This window comes from Scyliorhinus torazame, chromosome 12 (genome assembly GCF_047496885.1).
Source record: "Scyliorhinus torazame isolate Kashiwa2021f chromosome 12, sScyTor2.1, whole genome shotgun sequence".
In the NCBI taxonomy this organism is placed as follows: Eukaryota; Metazoa; Chordata; class Chondrichthyes; order Carcharhiniformes; family Scyliorhinidae; genus Scyliorhinus; species Scyliorhinus torazame.
Window position 1 is genome coordinate 2,987,331 of NC_092718.1, and position 19,394 is coordinate 3,006,724.

The window sequence follows — 19,394 nt, forward strand, 5'->3', positions numbered from 1 at the left end:
GAGAACCCCAAAGTGTATCATGTAGTTCACCTGACCCACAACCTTTAACATCCAGAAGACTTACAAAAAACATAACCTTTAACAGAAGCACATCAGGTTAAAGTCATTCCTGGGAACATTTACAATTCTGAATTCACCAAATGATCAAGAGATAGTCTTTTCATGGCAGAGAGAACATCAGTGCACCTGCTTTGTCTGGCTTCAGCTCCAACACTGAAAATGAAACCAAAAAGACAGACACACCCAAGCTTTTCTCAAAGTGAAACTAAAAAGTAGAGCCAGAGCTGAGCTTCACCCACACTCTGACAATACTGCAGTGACCTGAGCAGCCAAACAATTCTTAAAGTGACATTCTCATGACACTATTCAAGAGGGAGGGCGAAGGTGCCAAGGGAAATGAGCAGATCTCCTGATGCAAGAAATCGCAAACCTGGAAATACCTTAATAACTTAGACCTTGGGAGTTGAAATTTATCCAACCACCTATCCTGCACAAACAGGTCTCCAAACCTCGCCAGATCCTCCTCCCCCCATGACTCGAACCTCAAGTCTAAACCCGCTGGCACAAAAAGATGATTCCTAGTCAACATATTTTCCCAAAGTTTGGGGGCGCGAGTCTCCACTCCCGCGCCGGTTGGGAGAATCGCCTGGGCCGCCAAAATTTCCTGCGACGCCAGTCCGACGCCCTCCCGCGATTCTCCCAAGCGGCGAGAACGGCCCCGTCGAGTTCCGCGCGGCGCAGGCCACAGAATCGCCCGAGACACCCAAAATGGCGATTCTCCGGCACCCCTGCTATTCTCAGGCCCGGATGGGCCGAAGTCCCGACGGCGCGACCCCAGTTCACGCCGTCGCCGTTCACACCTGCTTTTCAAAGTGGACAGCCAGTCGTGCTGGCTGAGGCTGAGCAGGGAGGAGGTGAGCGGACTGCAGCGCAGCGCCCGGAGACCGGGGCGGCTTCCCCGAGAATGCTGCGGCCAAAGGGGGGGGGCGTGGGAGAGTGTGCAGGTGGGACGGGGGGTGAGGGAGAGTGTGCAGGTGGGAGGGGGGGGTGAGGGAGAGTGTGCAGGTGGGGGGGTGAGGGAGAGCGTGGATGGTATCGTCCATCTGCGGATGCCACATGTCAGCCGCACTGATACGGCAGGACGGTGACGAGGACACGGCCGCAGGGTGCGTGTGGCTGATGGGCACAGGCGAGGGGCAGACCGGTGAGCAGTACGGTGTGAAGTGACTGTTGGGCGCAGACAGTGACCAGGTGTTAGGCTGGCTGCGTATCTGCAGCGCCACCAGGGCACACAGGGATCCCATGCAGCCCAGCTGGCGAGGTGTGGAAGATTGCACACCACCGGCCCTGATGCCCCAATCCCCCCAACACTCCTAACCCCCACTGACCCCCCCAACACCGCCCCTGATGCCCCAATCCCCCCAACACTCCCAACCTCCACTGACCCCCCCAACCCCCACTGACCCCCCCAACACCGCCCCTGATATCCCCCCAACACCCCCTGACCTACTCCCCCCCCCCCCCCACTCCACTTCCCCCACCGTGCCGGGGGGGGGGCCTGGGGGCACCCTCATGGCACTTACCCTTAGGTTGTGCAGCTTCTTGCGGCACTGCTCCCCCATCCGGGGGGTCTGCCCCACAGCACTGACTGTGGTGCCCACCTCCCGTCAGCCGCGCCTCACCGCGCTGGATGGCTGGCGATGCCCACGTCTTGGGCAGAGGGTGTCCCTTCTCTGTTCCACCTCATCCACCAGGGTGTCCAGGTCCGTGTCCCGGAACCTCGGTGCGGCTCTTCGGGGCTCAGCCATCTCCTCATCTCCTCTCTTCTCCGGGTCCTCTGTGCACGGATCGCGCCATTTATGACGCAGCGCCGCGTCATTCGGGCGCCACGCGGTGACGACTCGGCCTTCGCGACACGCCCCCCGAGTTTCTCGCGGCCCTGATCCTAGCCTGAATCGGTCGGGATCGGGGCCGTTTCGCGCCATCGTGAACCTTGACGACGTTCACGATGGTGTGGGCACTTTGGCGCGGGAGTGGAGAATCGTGCCCAGGGGATTCTAAAGAGAATAATAATTATAATCTTTATTATTGTCACAAGTAGGCTTACAGTAATGCTGCAATGAAGTTACTGTGAAAATCCCCTCGTCGCCACATTCGGCGCCTGTTGCGGTACACAGAGGGAGAATTCAGAATGTCCAATTCACCTAACAACACGTCTTTCAGGACTTGTGGGAGGAAACCGGAGCACCCGGAGGAAACTCACGCAGACATGGGGAGAACGTGCAGACTCTGCACAGACAGTGACCCAAGCCGGGAATCGAGAAGCACTGTGAAGCAACAGTGCGAACCACCATGCTACCGTAAAACTAGAGGGCATAGGTTTACGGTAAGAGGGGAGAGATATAAAAGGGTCCAGAGGGGCAATTATTTCACAGAGGGTGGTGAGTGTCTGGAACGAGCTGCCAGAGGCAGTAGTAGAGGCGGGTACAATTTTGTCTTTTAAAAAGCATTTTTGTCTTTTAAAAAGCTTTTAGACAGTTATATGGGCAGGGTGGGCATAGAGGGATATGGGGCAAATGTGGGCAATTGGGACTAGCTTAGTGGTAAAAACTGGGAGGCGTGGACAAGTTGGATCGAAGCACCTGTTTCTATGCGATGAACCTCTATGACTTTATGACTCTACAATTAGGGACTAACAACGACATGGAGCTGAGCTTGAAATGTTGTTTAAACTGCCTCCAAATCCTCAGCGTGGACACCACTACCAGACCACTTTAGGGGCAGCATGGTAGCACAAGTGGGTAGCACTGTGGCTTCACAACGCCAGGGTCCCAGGTTCGATTCCCCGCTGGGTCACTGTCTGTGCGGAGTCTGCACATCCTCCCCGTGTGTGCGTGGGTTTCCTCCGGGTGCTCCGGTTTCCTCCCACAGTCCAAAGACGTGTAGGTTAGATGGATTGACCATGATAAATTGCCCTTAGTGACCAAAAAAGGTTAGGAGGGGTTATTGGGTTACGGGGATAGGGTGGAAGTGAGGGCTTAAATGGGTCGGTGCAGACTCGATGGGCCGAATGGCCTCCTTTTGCACTGTCTGTTCCTATGTTCCACTCGAGGTAAATTTTGCCGAGAAAACGGAAGCGAGACAGTTACCAAAGCCCCCAGGCTAGAACCACGACAAGCGCTCGTCTCAGTCTGCTCCCTTATGGACTTTGGCTCCTTGAGCCCCCCCCCCCCCCGAGTACTTTTCAACATTAGCCGCCCAGTAATAAAATAACAAAATGGGTAAATCTAGGCCACCCGACTGTCTCATCTCTGAAGAACACCCTGCGAATCCTTGGGGTCTTTGCTGCCCAAATGAAGGAAGCTATCAATTTGTTGACTCTGACAAAGAAAGATTTAGGGAGAAAATCGGAGAGACACTGGAAAAGAAATAAAAACCTCGGGAGGACATTCATTTTAACCGTATGCACTCTGCCTGCCAAGGACATGGGGTGGCTATCCCACTTCCGCAAATCAGATTTAACCCCATTCATCATTTTTAAATTCATATACAGATTGTGGGCATCACTGGGTAGGTCAGCCCATCCCTAATTGCCCTTGAGAAGGTGGCGGTGAGCTGCCTTCTTGAACCGCTGCAGTCTCTGAGGTGTAGGTACACCCACTGTGCTGTTCGGAAAGGAGTTCCAGGATTTTGACCCAGCGACAGTGAAGGAACGGCGATATGTTTCCAAGTCAGGGTGGTGAGTGACTTGGAGGGGAACCTCCAGGTATTGGGGTTCCCAGGTATCTGCTGCTCTTGTCCTTCTAGATGGTGGTGGTTGTGGGTTTGGAAGGTGCTGTCTAAGGAACCTTGGTGAGTTTCTGCAGTGCATCTTGTAGATGGTACACACGGCTGCCACTGTTCATCGATGATGGAGAGAGTGGATGTTTGTGGAAGGGGTGCCAATCAAGTGGGCTGCTTTGTCCTGGATGGCGTCGAGCTTCCCGAGTGTTGTTGAAGCTGCGCTCATCCAGGCAAGTGGAGAGTTTTCCATCACACTCCTGACTTGTGCCTTGTGGCTGGTGGACAGGCTTTGGGGATCAGGAGTTGAGTTACTCGCTGTAGAATTCCTAGCCTTTGACCTGCCCTGGTAGCCACAGTATCAATGTGGCTGGGTCCAGTTCAGTTTCTGGTCAATGGTAACCCCCAGTTGTTGATTGTGGGGGATTCAGCGATGGTAACGCCATTGAATGTCAAGGGGCGAAGGTTAGATCCTCTCTTGTAGGAGATGGTCATTGCCTGGCACTTGTGTGGCGTGAATGTAACTTGCCACTTGTCAGCCCCGAGCCTGGATATTGTCCAGGTCTTGTTGCATTTGGACATGGACGGCTTCATTATCTGAGGAGTGGCGAATGGTGCTGAACATTGTGCAGTCATCCGCAAACATCCCCACTTCTGACCTATTGATGGAAGGGAGGTCATTGATGAAACAGCTGAAGATGGTTGAACCTAGTATATTACACTGAGGAACTCCTGCAGTGATGTCCTGGAGCTGAGATGATTGACCTCCAACCACCACAACCGTCTTCCTTTGTGCCGGGTCTGACTCCAACGCAGAGAGTTTCCCCCCTGATTCCCACTGACTCCAGTTTAGCTCGGGCTCCTTGATGCCACACTCGGTCAAATGCTTCCCTGATGTCAAGGACAGTCAGACTAGTATTAATGTAATTTATGGAGTGTGGCCCAATCGTGGGCCACCCGGATTCCCAGATAATGAAGGCAATATTCCCAGATCAGTTCAAGAATTTTGCACCCTCTGTGTTCCTCGCAGTGGTCACTTTCCAATCGATATCAGGGAGTTGAAGTCCCCAACGATTATGGTCATTAAACTGAAACATTAACTCTGTACTGCCTAATGTGCTGATTATTTACAGCATTTTCTGTTTTTGTGTCAACACAGTGTCTGTAACTGATCAATGTGACACAAGTTGTGTCGCGATTTTATGGTGGACAAGTCAACAATTAATCCAATCAGAATATTCATTATTGTGAAAAAATATTTCCAGCTCTGCATTGAGTCATTACCAAGCCACAAGGTGCCTGATACCAGCATTAATCGTGAATGGAGAAACATTTTCCGTGGAAGATCAGACAGAGAGAGGGAAAGGAAGGCAGGAACAGGTTTAAGTTCAGAGGATAAATAAATTGAATTTGGCACAAATTAAAGGTTAAATTCTAATGAAAGACATAAATTAAGTTCTGATGTTTCTGTGGTTACTGGCACCCTCGTCTGAATGTTCGCCTGACACAGTTCTGAATAAACTGATGGGAGAAGGAGTACCTTGAACTTTGACTGCGGGGAACTGAGCTATGTTTTGTAAAACTGCTAACTTCTGATTTGCGATGTTCGGACTTATTTCGGAGGTTCTGTTTCTTTTTGTTTTTTCGGTTTTGTTGGGGTTAGGTTAGTACTTTGTTAAGGGGTGGGCCTTTGTGCTTGGACCTTGGGAGGGATTGTTTGTTTGTTTTTGCTTCTTGCCTTTGTTTTGATTGCACTAAGATCGGGGGGAAGGGGAATCAGCGAGGGGTAAGATGCTGGGTGCCAGGGGCGGGGGCTGCCAGGCTAGCTGGGAGGGCTAGTTCACGGAAGCAAAGTGGGGGGTGAGCTGAAGACCGATGTAGGGGGGGGGGAAATGGGAGGAGAGGTGGGGGGGGGGACTTGACTGCTGACAGGGAGGGGACTTTCAAGGTGATGGAAGAGGAGGGTTAATGGTGGCGGTTGCCTGGGGGCGGGCCAGGAGAGGTGCGGGAGATGGGCCAAGGACTGGCCTGGCGAGAGGTTATGGTTGATTGGCAGGGGAGGGGCTGCGGGGTGCCCCCCCCTGACTAGGCTGGTCACGTGGAACGTTCGTGAACTGAATGCGCTGGTCAAAAGGGCCCGTGTGTTCACACACTTGAGGCAACTGAAGGCGGATGTGGCCATGTTGCAGGAGACACATCTGAAGATGGGGGACCAGATCAGGCTGAGGAAGGGATGGGTTGGGCAGGTGTTCCACTTAGGATTAGACTTTAAAATAAGGGGGGGGGGGTGGTAGTCACCACTGTTGTATATATCACATATGAGATGTAATATGGTAAGGCTCCTGTAATACAGGTACAGGGGTAGATCCCTGCCTGCTGGCTCCGCCCAGTAGGTGGAGTATAAATGTGTATGCTCACCGAGCTGCAGCCATTTCGGCAGCAGCTGCAGGAGCCCACACATCTCTGCTTAATAAAGCCTTGATTACTCTCTACTCTCGTCTCGTCGTAATTGATAGTGATCAGGGTGGCAATCCTGGTCAATAAATGGGTGCATTCTAGGTGGGGAAGATGGAGGCGGACCCGGGGGGGGGGGGGATAGATTCATTCTGCTTAGTGGGAAGCTGGAGGGATTGGCCGTGGTATTGGAGAATATATATGCCCCGAACTGGGATGATGTTGAGTTTTGTTAGGAGGGTGGTCGGGAAGATTTTGGACCTGGACTCGCATTGACAGATTAGGTGGGGAGACTTTAACATGGTCCTGGATCCGAGGCTGGAGCGGTCGAGTCCCAGGTCTGGGAAGGTATCAGCTATGGCAAAGGAGCTGTGTGGGTTCATGAAGCGCATGGGGGGGGGGGGGGGGGCAGGGGGGTGCATCCGTGGAGATTTGGGAGGCCGAGGAGTAAGGAGTTTTCATTCTACTCCCATGTGCACATAAGGTGTATTCCTGGAGAGACTTATTTGTCATGGACAAAACGTTGCTGGCTGAGGTGAATGCTGAATATTCAGCAACAGTGGTGTCAGACCAGGCCCCGCACTGTGTGGACTGTGGTGTCAGACCAGGCCCCGCACTGTGTGGACTGTGGTGTCAGACCACGCCCCGCACTGGGTGGCCTTGCAGGTGAGCAAAGGAAAGTCCCAGCGGCCACAGTGGAAGGTGGATGTGGGGATGTTAGCGGAGGAGGAGGTGTGCGAGCGGGTGAGGGATGCCATAGAGCCTTTGGCAATGGCGCTGAGGGCATCGAACATTTGGCGGGGGATAGTGAGTGTGGAACATAGGGTCTCGCTCTATGCGGACAATTTGCTGCTGTATATAACAGACCCACTGGGGGGGATTGCAGGAATTATGGGAATACTGGAGGAACTTAGCCGGTTCTCAGGCTACAAATTAAACATGAGCAAGAGCGAGGTAAGGGGGCAGGAGAGGAGAGGGGGCAGGGGAGTTTTACAGTAGTTTGTACAAATCGGGACCCCCAGCCGGGGAGGAGGGGATGAAGTGATTCCTCGGGGGTGGGGGGGGGGGGCTGGAGTTCCTGACGATAGACGAGGAGTTGGTGGGGGATTTGGGAGCCCCTATTGGGCTTGGGGAGGTTATAGACGGGTTGGGGGCGATGCAATCGGGTAAAGCCCCAGGACCAGACTGATACCCGGTTGTGTTTTATAAAAAGTTTTCTGGGTTGCTGGGGCCGCTCCCGGTTAAGGTTTTTAATGAGTTCAAGGAGCTGGGAGTGCCCCCCCCCCCCAACGTTATCACAGGCATCGATTTCCCTTATTTTGAAGCAGGATAAGGATCCGGAGAGCTGTGGGTCGTATCGGCCGATCTCCCTGTTTAATGTGGATGCAAAATTGCCGGCAAAGATCCTGGTCACACATGTAGAGGATTGCGTTCTGGGGGTAATAGGGGAGGACCAGACGGGAATTGTGAAGGGCCGACACCTGCCGTCCAACATTAGGCGGCTCCTAAATGTAATAATGATGCCAGAGGAGGGGCGCGAGGTCAAGGTGGTGGTGGCCATGGACACAGAAAAGGCCTTTGATCGGGTGGAGTGGAGGAGGTTGGGGTTCGGGCAGGGATTCGTGGATTGGGTCCGGTTGCTATATCAGGCACCGGTGGCGAATGTAAGGACCAACCGGGTTCGGTCGGAGTATTTTAGTCTGTGCAGGGGGACAAGGCAGGGTGCCCACTCTCCCCACTACTGTTTGCCCTGGCCATAGCGCCTTTGGCAATGGCGCTGAGGGCATCGAACATTTGGCGGGGGATAGTGAGTGTGGAACATAGGGTCTCGCTCTATGCGGACAATTTGCTGCTGTATATAACAGACCCACTGGGGGGGATTGCAGGAATTATGGGAATACTGGAGGAACTTGGCCGGTTCTCAGGCTACAAATTAAACATGAGCAAGAGCGAGGTCAGGGGGCAGGAGAGGAGACTGAGGGAGATGCCGTTCAAAGGGGTGGGAGGGAGTTTTAGGTACCTGAGGATCCAGGTGGCAAGGGATTGGGGTCACCTTCATAAACTAAATTTGGGCAGGGTGATTGAGCAAATGAAAGGGGACCTCCGCAGGTGGGCCGTGCTCCCGCTGTCACTGGCGGGGAGGGTACAGACTGTGAAAATGACAGTCCTCCCGAGATTGCTGTTTGTGTTTCAGTGTCTCCCAATCTTCATCCCCAAGGATTGTTTAGGAAAGTGAATGCGGTGATCTGGGGTTTTATATGGGCGGGGAAAGCCCCGGGGGTGAAGAAGGTCCTTCTTGAGCGGGGGCGCGGGGATGGAGGCTTGGAGCTTCCAAACTTAATTAACTAATACTGGGCGGCTAACAATTCACTGGTTAGGAAATGGGTAGTGGGGGAGGGGTCGGTGTGGGAGGGGGTAGAAGCGGCATCTTGTTAGGGCATGAGTCTGGAGGCTCTGTTAATGGCTCCTCTGGCAGCGGGGGGGCGGGGGGGGGTGGATGGGGGCTTTAGGAGGTGGCAGCGGGGGGGGGCTGGATGGGGGCTTTAGGAGGTGGCAGCGGGGGGGGGCTGGATGGGGGCTTTAGGAGGTGGCAGCGGGGGGGATGGATGGGGGCTTTAGGAGGTGGCAGCGGGGGGGGCTGGGTGGGGGCTTTAGGAGGTGGCAGCGGGGGGGGCTGGATGGGGGCTTTAGGAGGTGGCAGCGGGGGGGGTGGATGGGGGCTTTAGGAGGTGGCAGCGGTGGAGGCTGGATGGGGGCTTTAGGAGGTGGCAGCGGGGGGGGGCTGGGTGGGGGCTTTAGGAGGTGGCAGCGGGGGGGGCTGGGTGGGGGCTTTAGGAGGTGGCAGCGGGGGGGGCTGGGTGGGGGCTTTAGGAGGTGGCAGCGGGGGGGGCTGGATGGGGGCTTTAGGAGGTGGCAGCGGGGGGGGGCTGGATGGGGGCTTTAGGAGGTGGCAGCGGGGGGGGCTGGGTGGGGGCTTTAGGAGGTGGCAGCGGGGGGGGTGGATGGGGGCTTTAGGAGGTGGCAGCGGGGGGGGGGCTGGATGGGGGCTTTAGGAGGTGGCAGCGGGGGGGGCTGGATGGGGGCTTTAGGAGGTGGCAGCGGGGGGGGTGGATGGGGGCTTTATGAGGTGGCAGCGGGGGGGGGCTGGATGGGGGCTTTAGGAGGTGGCAGCGGGGGGGGGCTGGATGGGGGCTTTAGGAGGTGGCAGCGGGGGGGGCTGGGTGGGGGCTTTAGGAGGTGGCAGCGGGGGGGGCTGGGTGGGGGCTTTAGGAGGTGGCAGCGGTGGGGGTGGATGGGGGCTTTAGGAGGTGGCAGCGGGGGGGGCTGGGTGGGGGCTTTAGGAGGTGGCAGCGGTGGGGGTGGATGGGGGCTTTAGGAGGTGGCAGCGGGGGGGGCTGGGTGGGGGCTTTAGGAGGTGGCAGCGGGGGGGGCTGGATGGGGGCTTTAGGAGGTGGCAGCGGGGGGGGGCTGGATGGGGGCTTTAGGAGGTGGCAGCGGGGGGGGGCTGGATGGGGGCTTTAGGAGGTGGCAGCGGGGGGGGGCTGGATGGGGGCTTTAGGAGGTGGCAGCGGGGGGGGCTGGGTGGGGGCTTTAGGAGGTGGCAGCGGGGGGGGCTGGGTGGGGGCTTTAGGAGGTGGCAGCGGGGGGGGCTGGATGGGGGCTTTAGGAGGTGGCAGCGGGGGGGGGCTGGATGGGGGCTTTAGGAGGTGGCAGCGGGGGGGGGCTGGATGGGGGCTTTAGGAGGTGGCAGCGGGGGGGGCTGGGTGGGGGCTTTAGGAGGTGGCAGCGGGGGGGGCTGGGTGGGGGCTTTAGGAGGTGGCAGCGGTGGGGGTGGATGGGGGCTTTAGGAGGTGGCAGCGGGGGGGGCTGGGTGGGGGCTTTAGGAGGTGGCAGCGGTGGGGGTGGATGGGGGCTTTAGGAGGTGGCAGCGGGGGGGGCTGGGTGGGGGCTTTAGGAGGTGGCAGCGGTGGGGGTGGATGGGGGCTTTGAGGTGGCAGCGGGGGGGGCTGGATGGGGGCTTTAGGAGGTGGCAGCGGTGGGGGTGGATGGGGGCTTTGAGGTGGCAGCGGGGGGGGCTGGATGGGGGCTTTAGGAGGTGGCAGCGGGGGGGGCTGGATGGGGGCTTTAGGAGGTGGCAGCGGGGGGTGGTGGATGGGGACTGGGAGGTGGCAGCGGGGGGGGGTGGATGGGGGCTTTAGGAGGTGGCAGGGGGGGTGGCTGGACGGGGGCTTTTGGAGGTGGCAGCGCGGGACTGGAAGGTGGCAGCGGTGGGGGGCTGGATGGGGACTAGGAGGTGGCAGCGGGGGGGGGGCTGGACGGGGGCTTTCGGAGGTGGCAGCGGGGGGGCTGGATGGGGGCTTTATGAGGTGGCAGCGGGGGGGGGCTGGATGGGGGCTTTAGGAGGTGGCAGCGGGGGGGGCTGGGTGGGGGCTTTAGGAGGTGGCAGCGGGGGGGGGGCTGGATGGGGGCTTTAGGAGGTGGCAGCGGGGGGGGCTGGGTGGGGGCTTTAGGAGGTGGCAGCGGGGGGGGGCTGGATGGGGGCTTTAGGAGGTGGCAGCGGGGGGGGCTGGGTGGGGGCTTTAGGAGGTGGCAGCGGGGGGGGGCTGGATGGGGGCTTTAGGAGGTGGCAGCGGGGGGGGCTGGATGGGGGCTTTAGGAGGTGGCAGCGGGGGGGGGCTGGATGGGGGCTTTAGGAGGTGGCAGCGGCGGGGGTGGATGGGGGCTTTAGGAGGTGGCAGCGGGGGGGGGGCTGGACGGGGGCTTTCGGAGGTGGCAGCGGGGGGGCTGGATGGGGGCTTTATGAGGTGGCAGCGGGGGGGGCTGGATGGGGGCTTTAGGAGGTGGCAGCGGGGGGGGGCTGGATGGGGGCTTTAGGAGGTGGCAGCGGGGGGGGCTGGATGGGGGCTTTAGGAGGTGGCAGCGGTGGGGGTGGATGGGGGCTTTGAGGTGGCAGTGGGGGGGCTGGATGGGGGCTTTATGAGGTGGCAGCGGGGTGGGCTGGATGGGGACTGGGAGGTGGCAGCGGGGGGTGGTGGATGGGGGCTTTATGACGGTGGCAGTGGGGGGGCTGGATGGGGGCTTTATGAGGTGGCAGCGGGGTGGGCTGGATGGGGACTGGGAGGTGGCAGCGGGGGGCTGGGAGGTTCCAGCGGGCAGGGATTGAGAGATTTGGGGATCTCTTCATTGAGGAGGGTTTCCCGAGCCCGGAGGCTTTAGAGGAGGAGTTTGAGTTGCCGGATGGGAACGGGTTTCGGTACCTACAGGTGGACTTTGTCCGGGGGCAGGTTCCAAGCTTTTCTCGCCTCCCCCTAAGGGAACTACAGGATAAGGTGATGTCAAAAACGGGTTGAGGGGATTCTGGCAGGGATTCTCAGATGTCATGTCAGAGGCCCTGGAAGGGAGGCTGACTCCGAGTCCAGAGGTGGCAATATTTGGAGTGTCGGAAGATCTGGGAGCCCAGTGGGGGAGAAAGGCCAACATTTTGGCCTTTGCCTCCCTGGTGGCCTGGAGACGGATTTTGCTGGGATGGAGGAACTCGGAGCCTCCAAAGTTGGGTGTGTGGGTCAGCGACATGGCGGGTTTCTCAGGCTAGAAATGATTAAGTTTGTGTGATGAATGGTTACTGTACCCTTAACACCATGTAGGTGATGCCCCTTTAAGACCGGGTTTGGAACCCTGGGGGACTCCGCCCACCAGGGAGCCGTATATAAGGTGGCGCCCTGTAGGCGGCACTCAGTGACCACACATCTCTGTAGCTGGTTAGTTCTCTGCTTATTAAAGCCTTCATTTACCATTCCACACTCTCGTGTCGTTATTGAGGGTACTACAGTTTGCCTTAAGGGGTTCATTACAGGAATTCGCTCGGAGGTGGCAGCCTTTCATCGACTTGTGTAAGGAAAACTGACCGTCAGCAGGAGGGCGGAGAATGGGGGGGGACAGGGAAGGCATGAAAGTGAAGAATAGGGGCGGGGAATCTAAGGTATCGGTAGCTAGGAGTTAGGGCGGGGAGGAGCTGGGTGTGTTACTGTGTGGTTTTTACTGTGGGGTGTGTCGGACCGCTCTGTTATTTAGAATGTTAATATGTTGAAATATTAAAATTATAAATGCCTCAATAAAATGTTTTCTAAAAAAAAAAAGAATTTGCGAAATTTCGTTTCAGCGATTTAGTGCAGGGATTTATTTGAAGGTGACTTTATTGAGGAAAGGATTATCTCTCTCCCCACAGAACTGGCAAATACCTTTGAGCCGCAGGTTTCGATCTTTAAAACTCTGGTTTGTTATTCGCTCTTTCGGTGTGGAGGGACTGCAGGCACACATCAGACATGTAAGTATTTGCTCCAGGCCAGTTTCTGGCCTAGTTTCTGTCTGACAAGCAGAGGTTCAATTATTAACCAGCAGAACTGCAATTGACTAAAGATAATTTTACATCAAAACCCATTTCACGCCAGTAGTCTGGCCTGGAGTCAAATCCACCTTCAAAGCAAAGTTTTCTCTAAACTGTGCAAAGGTGCAACGTTTCAAAAAAAGCTGCACTTCAACAAATCTCCTGCACGTTCCACCCAACTGAATGTTACCCTTTCAGACAGATCAGAAAAACTCAAATCTATAAAACCTCTGCATCATAAAGCTGATTTTCTGCATTATCACCCCCTCCAGTACTGGAAACTGTCTGTTTATTCACTCTATATCAAACTGTTCCGAATGTTTGACATCCCTAACAACCCTCCTGGTAACCTCCCGGCTTCTCCAGTGCCTCTCGATCATTGAAGTCTCTCTTCCCAGTTGTCATTCAAGGAAATCTTTTCTGGACCCTCTCTCAGGACTAAAGAATGATACTCCAATTTCACACAATGGCTGAGGCCTAAATAATGTTTTAAAGGTTAAGCATACCTTTTTTTTTTAAATTTGGAGTACCCAATTCCTTTTTTTCCAATTAAGGGGCAATTTAACGTGGCCAATCCACTACCCTGCACATCTTTGGATCATGGGGGTGAAACACACACAGACACGGGGAGATTGTGCAAACTCCACACGGACAGTGACCCAGGGCCAGGATCAAACCGCAGTCCTCGGCACCGTGAGGCAGCAGTGCTAACCACTGTGTCACCGTGCCACCCTCGGGGATCAGTGCTAACCACTGCATCACCGTGCCACCCTCGGGGATCAGTGCTAACCACTGCGTCACCGTGCCACCCTCGGGGATCAGTGCTAACCACTGCGTCACCGTGCCACCCTCGGGGATCAGTGCTAACCACTGCGTCACCGTGCCACCCTCGGGGATCAGTGCTAACCACTGCGTCACCGTGCTGTTCTCACTTCCTTGCTTTTAACAACAACTCTATTCATAAAGCCCAGGATCAAATATTTTTACAAAGGCTTTCTCAACTTGTCGTGTCACCTTCACTGTGTGACCTGCACCCTCTTTAAAATTCTACTGTTTTCTTTAAATGTGTCTTCCATTCCTCTTTCCAAATTCATGGGTTCGCTGTCCTTAACGCTGGAGATTTATGTCCAGCACCTTCACCTCCAAATGTAAACTCATTTCAGCTATTTATTGCCTTGTTTAACTCTAACTTCGATTGGCGCACGTTTTATTGGACAGGGGACAGAGATGGCCAAGTTTTTCGAGTCCTTGGTTCGAAGTGATTGTAATTTTGAAGTCCCAGCAAAGAGACATCTTGGACTGGTGACCTTCCGTTTGAAGGTGAGGAAATTATCACAGCGGTTTAACCACAGAATGTAGAACACCATCTCGCGACGCCAGGAAAGGATTCTAATCCAGGCAATTGGCTGTGCATTTTCCACATGGTTTAAATTGGTTGTTGCGAGGTAATTGACACGAGGACAGACCTGGCGATGTACAGCGAGTGAAAATGTAATTGATACCAGGGGCTTTACTTGATGGGGACCCATCTGGTGTCTTTTCAGAAATCTGGCACAATAAACAGGCCACCCGCTAGCTCACTCCCCATAATGAGGTGTGGGTGGGCACCAGAATTGGCAGCCCCCCTGCCAGGCATATCCTAAATAACTAATTAGGGGCCATTCTCGCTGGCCCGGTACTCCACAGGCCTGGTGGTAGTGGCGGCCCTGAGTTTGGGGACAGTGACAGAAGCATATGGGAGTGTCGGTGAGGGCTCCAATTTGTGGTAATCACCGGTTTGCCCCGGGGAGGTTGGATGGGGGGTTTCAGAGGTGATAGAGAGCAGGGATTGAGAGGCTGGGAGATCTATTTGCTAATGGGAGCTTTCCCTGCTTGGATGATCTGGAAGTGGAGTTTGAATTGCCGGGACGGAATGGGTTTTGTTTTCTACGGGTAAGGGATTTTGTACAAAGGCAGGTTTCGACCTTTCCGCTTCTACTGATGTAGGGGACACATCACAAGATAGTTTCCGGAACTGGGGTGGGGGAGGGGGAGGGGAAGTTATCGGAAATCTATCAAGAACTTATGGAGTGGGAGGAAACCCAGATAGGTGAGATAAAACTTAAATGGGAAGATGAGTTGGGGTTAAAGGCAGGTCTGTGGAAGGAGGCCTTGAGCAGAGTTAACACGTCCTCATCATGTGCCAGGCTCAGCCTGATACAATTCAAGGTGGTTCACTGGGCTCACATGGCCCGGATGAGCAGGTTTTTTGGGGTAGAGGACACATGTGTGAGGTGTGCAGGAGGGCCCGCAAATCATGTCCACATGTTTTGGGCATGCCCGAAGCTCGGGATTCTGGCAGGGATTTGCGGATGTCATGTCCACGGTACTAAAAACGAGCGCGCCGCCGAGTCCAGAGGTGGGGATTTTTTGGAGCGTCGGAAGACCCCGGAATCTTTTGGCCTGTGCCTGCTTGGTAGCCCGGAGACGGATCTTATTCACGTGGAGGGACTCCAAGCCCCCGAAATCAGGGGTATGGGTTAGCGACATGGCTGGTTTTCTCAGGCTTGAGAAAATTAAGTTTGCCCTGAGAGGATCAACGTTAGGGTTCGTCCGGAGGTGGCAGCCGTTTATCGACTTCTTCGGAGAAAATTAAACTGTCAGCAGAGGCAATAAGAGGGGGGGGGGGGGGGGGGGGCTTAGGGAGAACGGGGGGTAGGGGGGATTAGACTATTTTTTTGTCTAGATTAAGCAGGAACAGTGGGAGATGGAGGGATGTGTTACGCACTGAACGATGTTTACATTTGTATCTGTATCTTCTGTTGTTATAAAACCATAAATGCCTTAATAAAATGTTTTTTAAAAAATAAATAAATAAACAATTAGGGTCAATTGAGCTTTTTAACTAGTCAGTCGATCCCAATAATCTGCTGCCCATGCAATCAAATGCTTTTGCATTTTGCGGGCTGTCACCCTAAGATAGTAACACCCCCCCTCCCCGCTGCTCCCCCTTACTCCCCCTGCAATTAAAATACCAAGAACAAGTGCAGAAAATAATCAAAAAGGCTGATGGAATGCTGGCCTTTATATCCAGAGGATTGGAGAATAAAGACACGGGTTATGCTGCAGTTTTACAAACCCCTGGTTAGACCCCACTCAGAGTCACTGTCAGCAGTTCTGGGCACCACATCAGGAAGGATATTTTAGCCTTGGAGGGAGAGCAACGCAGGTTTACAAAAATTATACCTGGATTACACGGGTTGAGTTACGAGGAGAGATTTCACAAATTAGACCTGTTTTCACTAGAGTTAGAATGTTAAGTGGTGATCTGATCAAAGTATTCCAGAATTCACGTATGGAAGTCCTTCAAAGATGATGGATTTGATTGGATTGGATTTGTTTATTGTCACGTGTCCGAGGTACAGTGAAAAGTATTTTTCTGCGAGCAGCTCAACAGATCATTTTGTACATGAAAAGAAAAGAAATGACATAATAGGGCAACACAAGGTCCACAATGTAACTACATAAACCCGGCATCGGGTGAAGCATACAGGGTGTAGGATTAATCAGATCAGTTCATAAGAGGGTCGTGAAGGAGTCTGGTAGCAGCGGGAAATAAGTTGTTTTTGAATCTGTGCGTGTTCTCAGACTTTTGTATCTCCTGCCCGAAGGAAGAGTGAGTAAGCCGGGTAGGAGGGGTCTTTGATTATGCTGCCCGCTTTCCCCTGAGGAAGTATAGGCGCTGTTGTGCTTTCTTGGTGGTAGCGTCGATGTGGGTGGACCAGGACAGATTTTTGGTGATGTGTACCCGATGGAATTTGAAGCTGCTAACCAGCTCCACCTCGGCCCCATTGATGCTGACAGGGGTGTGAACAGTACTTTGCTTCCTGAAGTCAATTACCAGCTCTTTAGTTTTGCTGACATTGAGGGAGAGATTGTTGTTGTTGTTACACCACCTCCTCTTGTTGTGTAAGGAGTGATCCTGCAGTCAAATAAAAATCATGCCAATTTGGTCTGTATGGATGCCACAACCGTGTTAAATGTCAAAACTAGTTCCTCCTTAGGGTCAAAGTGGGCCAAGAAGTTGGAATGCAGCAGGTGTTGTTTAACTTTATTGAAAACCTCCACCGATGTTGCCTGCTAAAACCATCTTTGGAACTTCTGTAGAAGGGATTTGGATTTGGATTTTGTTTATTGTCACGTGTACCGAGGGACAGTGAAAAGTATTTTTCTGCGAGCAGCTCAACAGATCATTAAGTACATGAGAAGAAAATAGAAGAAAATACATAATAGGGCAACACAAGGTATACAATGTAACTACATAAGCACCGGCATCGAGTGAAGCATACAGGGTGTAGTGTTAATGAGGTCAGTCCATAAGAGGGTCATTTAGGAGTCTGGTGACAGTGGGGAAGAAGCTGTTTTTGAGTCTGTCCGTGCGTGTTCTCAGACTTCTGTATCTCCTGCCCGATGGAAGAAGTTGGAAGAGTGAGTGAGCCGGGTGGGAGGGGTCTTTGATTATGCTGCCAAGTTACGTAAGGGGATCAGGAGGAGGTCAAATTTGGGATAAGTTTCCTGCAATAATTTACTAACTCCAGGAAAGGTTTTAGCTCTGGTGTTTTCGGAGTCGGTGCCTCCTTGAGGCCTGGACCTTGTCCTCAGCTGGATGTGAAGCCAAGAACCCAAGTGCGTCACTTCATTTTCATGAGAAACATATTTCCCCCATTTCGGGTGTACCCCAACTGCCAAGACTCTTCGCAAGACTTTGTCTCGGGTTTGTCAGTTCTGAGGTCCCCGTGACTTGGACATCATCCAAGTGCGACACCACTTTGGGTAACCCTGGGAGCATGCTCTCCATGATCCCTTGTAATATGACACACACTGACGAAAACTCATAAAGACTCATACAGGCCCTTGTGCGTGTATATTGGAACAGTGTCTCATTCAAGTTGAAGATATGAACCAGGCCTATCTAACTTAGTGAGCGCCTGGCCACCTGCCAACCTGGCGCACAGTTCTTCAATTTGAGGCACAGGGCGCGGTTTAAGGGGAGATGTTCTAAGTGCTGTATCGGACGCGACTGTGGTAAACCACTGTTGCACCTATATTAGGTGATGTACGGTAGGACCTGTACTACAGGTACTGCGGTAGTCCCTGCCTGCTGGCTCCGACCAGTAGGCGGAGTATAAATATGCGTGTCCTCTGTGCAGCAGCCATTTTGCCAGCTGCTGTGGGAGGCCACACATCTTAGAGCAATAAAGTCTCAGTCGTATTCAACTCTCAAAGAACAAAGAAAGAACAAAGAAAAATTACAGCACAGGAACAGGCCCTTCGGCCCTCCAAGCCTGCGCCGATCCATAGAACATAGAACATCACAACGCAGTACAGGCCCTTCGGCCCTCGATGTTGCGCCGACCTGTGAAACCACTCTAAAGCCCATCTACACTATTCCCTTATCGTCCATATGTCCCTGTGTGAGAACCTCTCTGGCTACATCGAGGGCATCTTGAAACACATCGTACAAGGTACACCCAGCTTCTGTCGCGACACGACGGACGTCCTACAGAAACTCAGCACCCCTGGACCAGTTGAACCAGGAACATTCCTCGTCACAATGGACGTCTCGGCACTCTACACCAGCATCCCCCATGACGACGGCATTGCTGCAACAGCCTCAGTACTCAACACCGACAACTGCCAATCTCCAGACGCAATTCTGCAACTCATCCGCTTCATTCTGGATCACAACGTCTTCACCTTCGACAACAAGTTCTTCATCCAGACGCACAGAACAGCCATGGGGACCAAATTCGCACCCCAATACGCCAACATCTTCATGCACAAGTTTGAACAGGACCTACTCACCGCACAGGATCTTCAACCGACGTTATACACCAGATACATCGATGACATTTTTTTCCTTTGGACCCACGGCGAAGAATCACTGAAACGACTACACGATGACATTAATAAGTTCCATCCAACCATCAGACTCACCATGGACTACTCTCCAAAATCAGTTGCATTCTTGGACACACTCGTCTCCATCAAGGACGGTCACCTCAGCACTTCGCTTTACCGCAAACCCACGGATAACCTCATGATGCTCCACTTCTCCAGCTTCCACCCGAAACACATTAAAGAAGCCATCCCCTATGGACAAGCGCTCCGTATACACAGGATCTGCTCAGACGAGGAGGAGCGTAACAGACATCTACAGACGTTGAAAGATGCCCTCGTACGAACGGGATATGGCACTCGACTCATCGAGCGACAGTTCCAACGCGCCACAGCGAAAAACCGGACCGACCTCCTCAGAAGACAAACATGGGACACAACCGACAGAATACCCTTCGTCGTCCAGTACTTCCCCGGAGCGGAGAAACTACGTCATCTTCTTCACAGCCTTCAACACGTCATTGATGACGATGAACATCTTGCCAAGGTCATCCCCACACCCCCACTACTTGCCTTCAAACAACCGCGCAACCTCAAACAAACCATTGTTTGCAGCAAACTACCCAGTCTTCAGAACAGTGACCACGACACCACACAACCCTGCCATGGCAATCTCTGCAAGACGTGCCAGATCATCGACATGGATACCACTATTACACGTGAGAACACAACCCACCAGGTACGCGGTACATACTCGTGCGACTCGGCCAATGTTGTCTACCTCATACGCTGCAGGAAAGGATATCCCGAAGCGTGGTACATTGGCGAGACCATGCAGACGCTGCGACAACGAATGAACGGCCATCGCGCAACAATCACCAGGCAGGAATGTTCCCTT

General features: G+C 53.9%; 1 protein-coding gene across 1 annotated transcript in view; it reads left to right on the plus strand.

The window, feature by feature from the left end:
* hdc (histidine decarboxylase) overlaps positions 1–19,394 on the plus strand; it is a 206,733-nt gene that overhangs the window by 134,454 nt on the left and 52,885 nt on the right. Inside the window, exons 10-11 of the mRNA XM_072470285.1 lie at positions 12,461–12,559; positions 13,838–13,939. Of these exons, the coding sequence (XP_072326386.1) occupies positions 12,461–12,559; positions 13,838–13,939 (201 nt within the window). The remainder of the gene's footprint in view (positions 1–12,460; positions 12,560–13,837; positions 13,940–19,394) is intronic.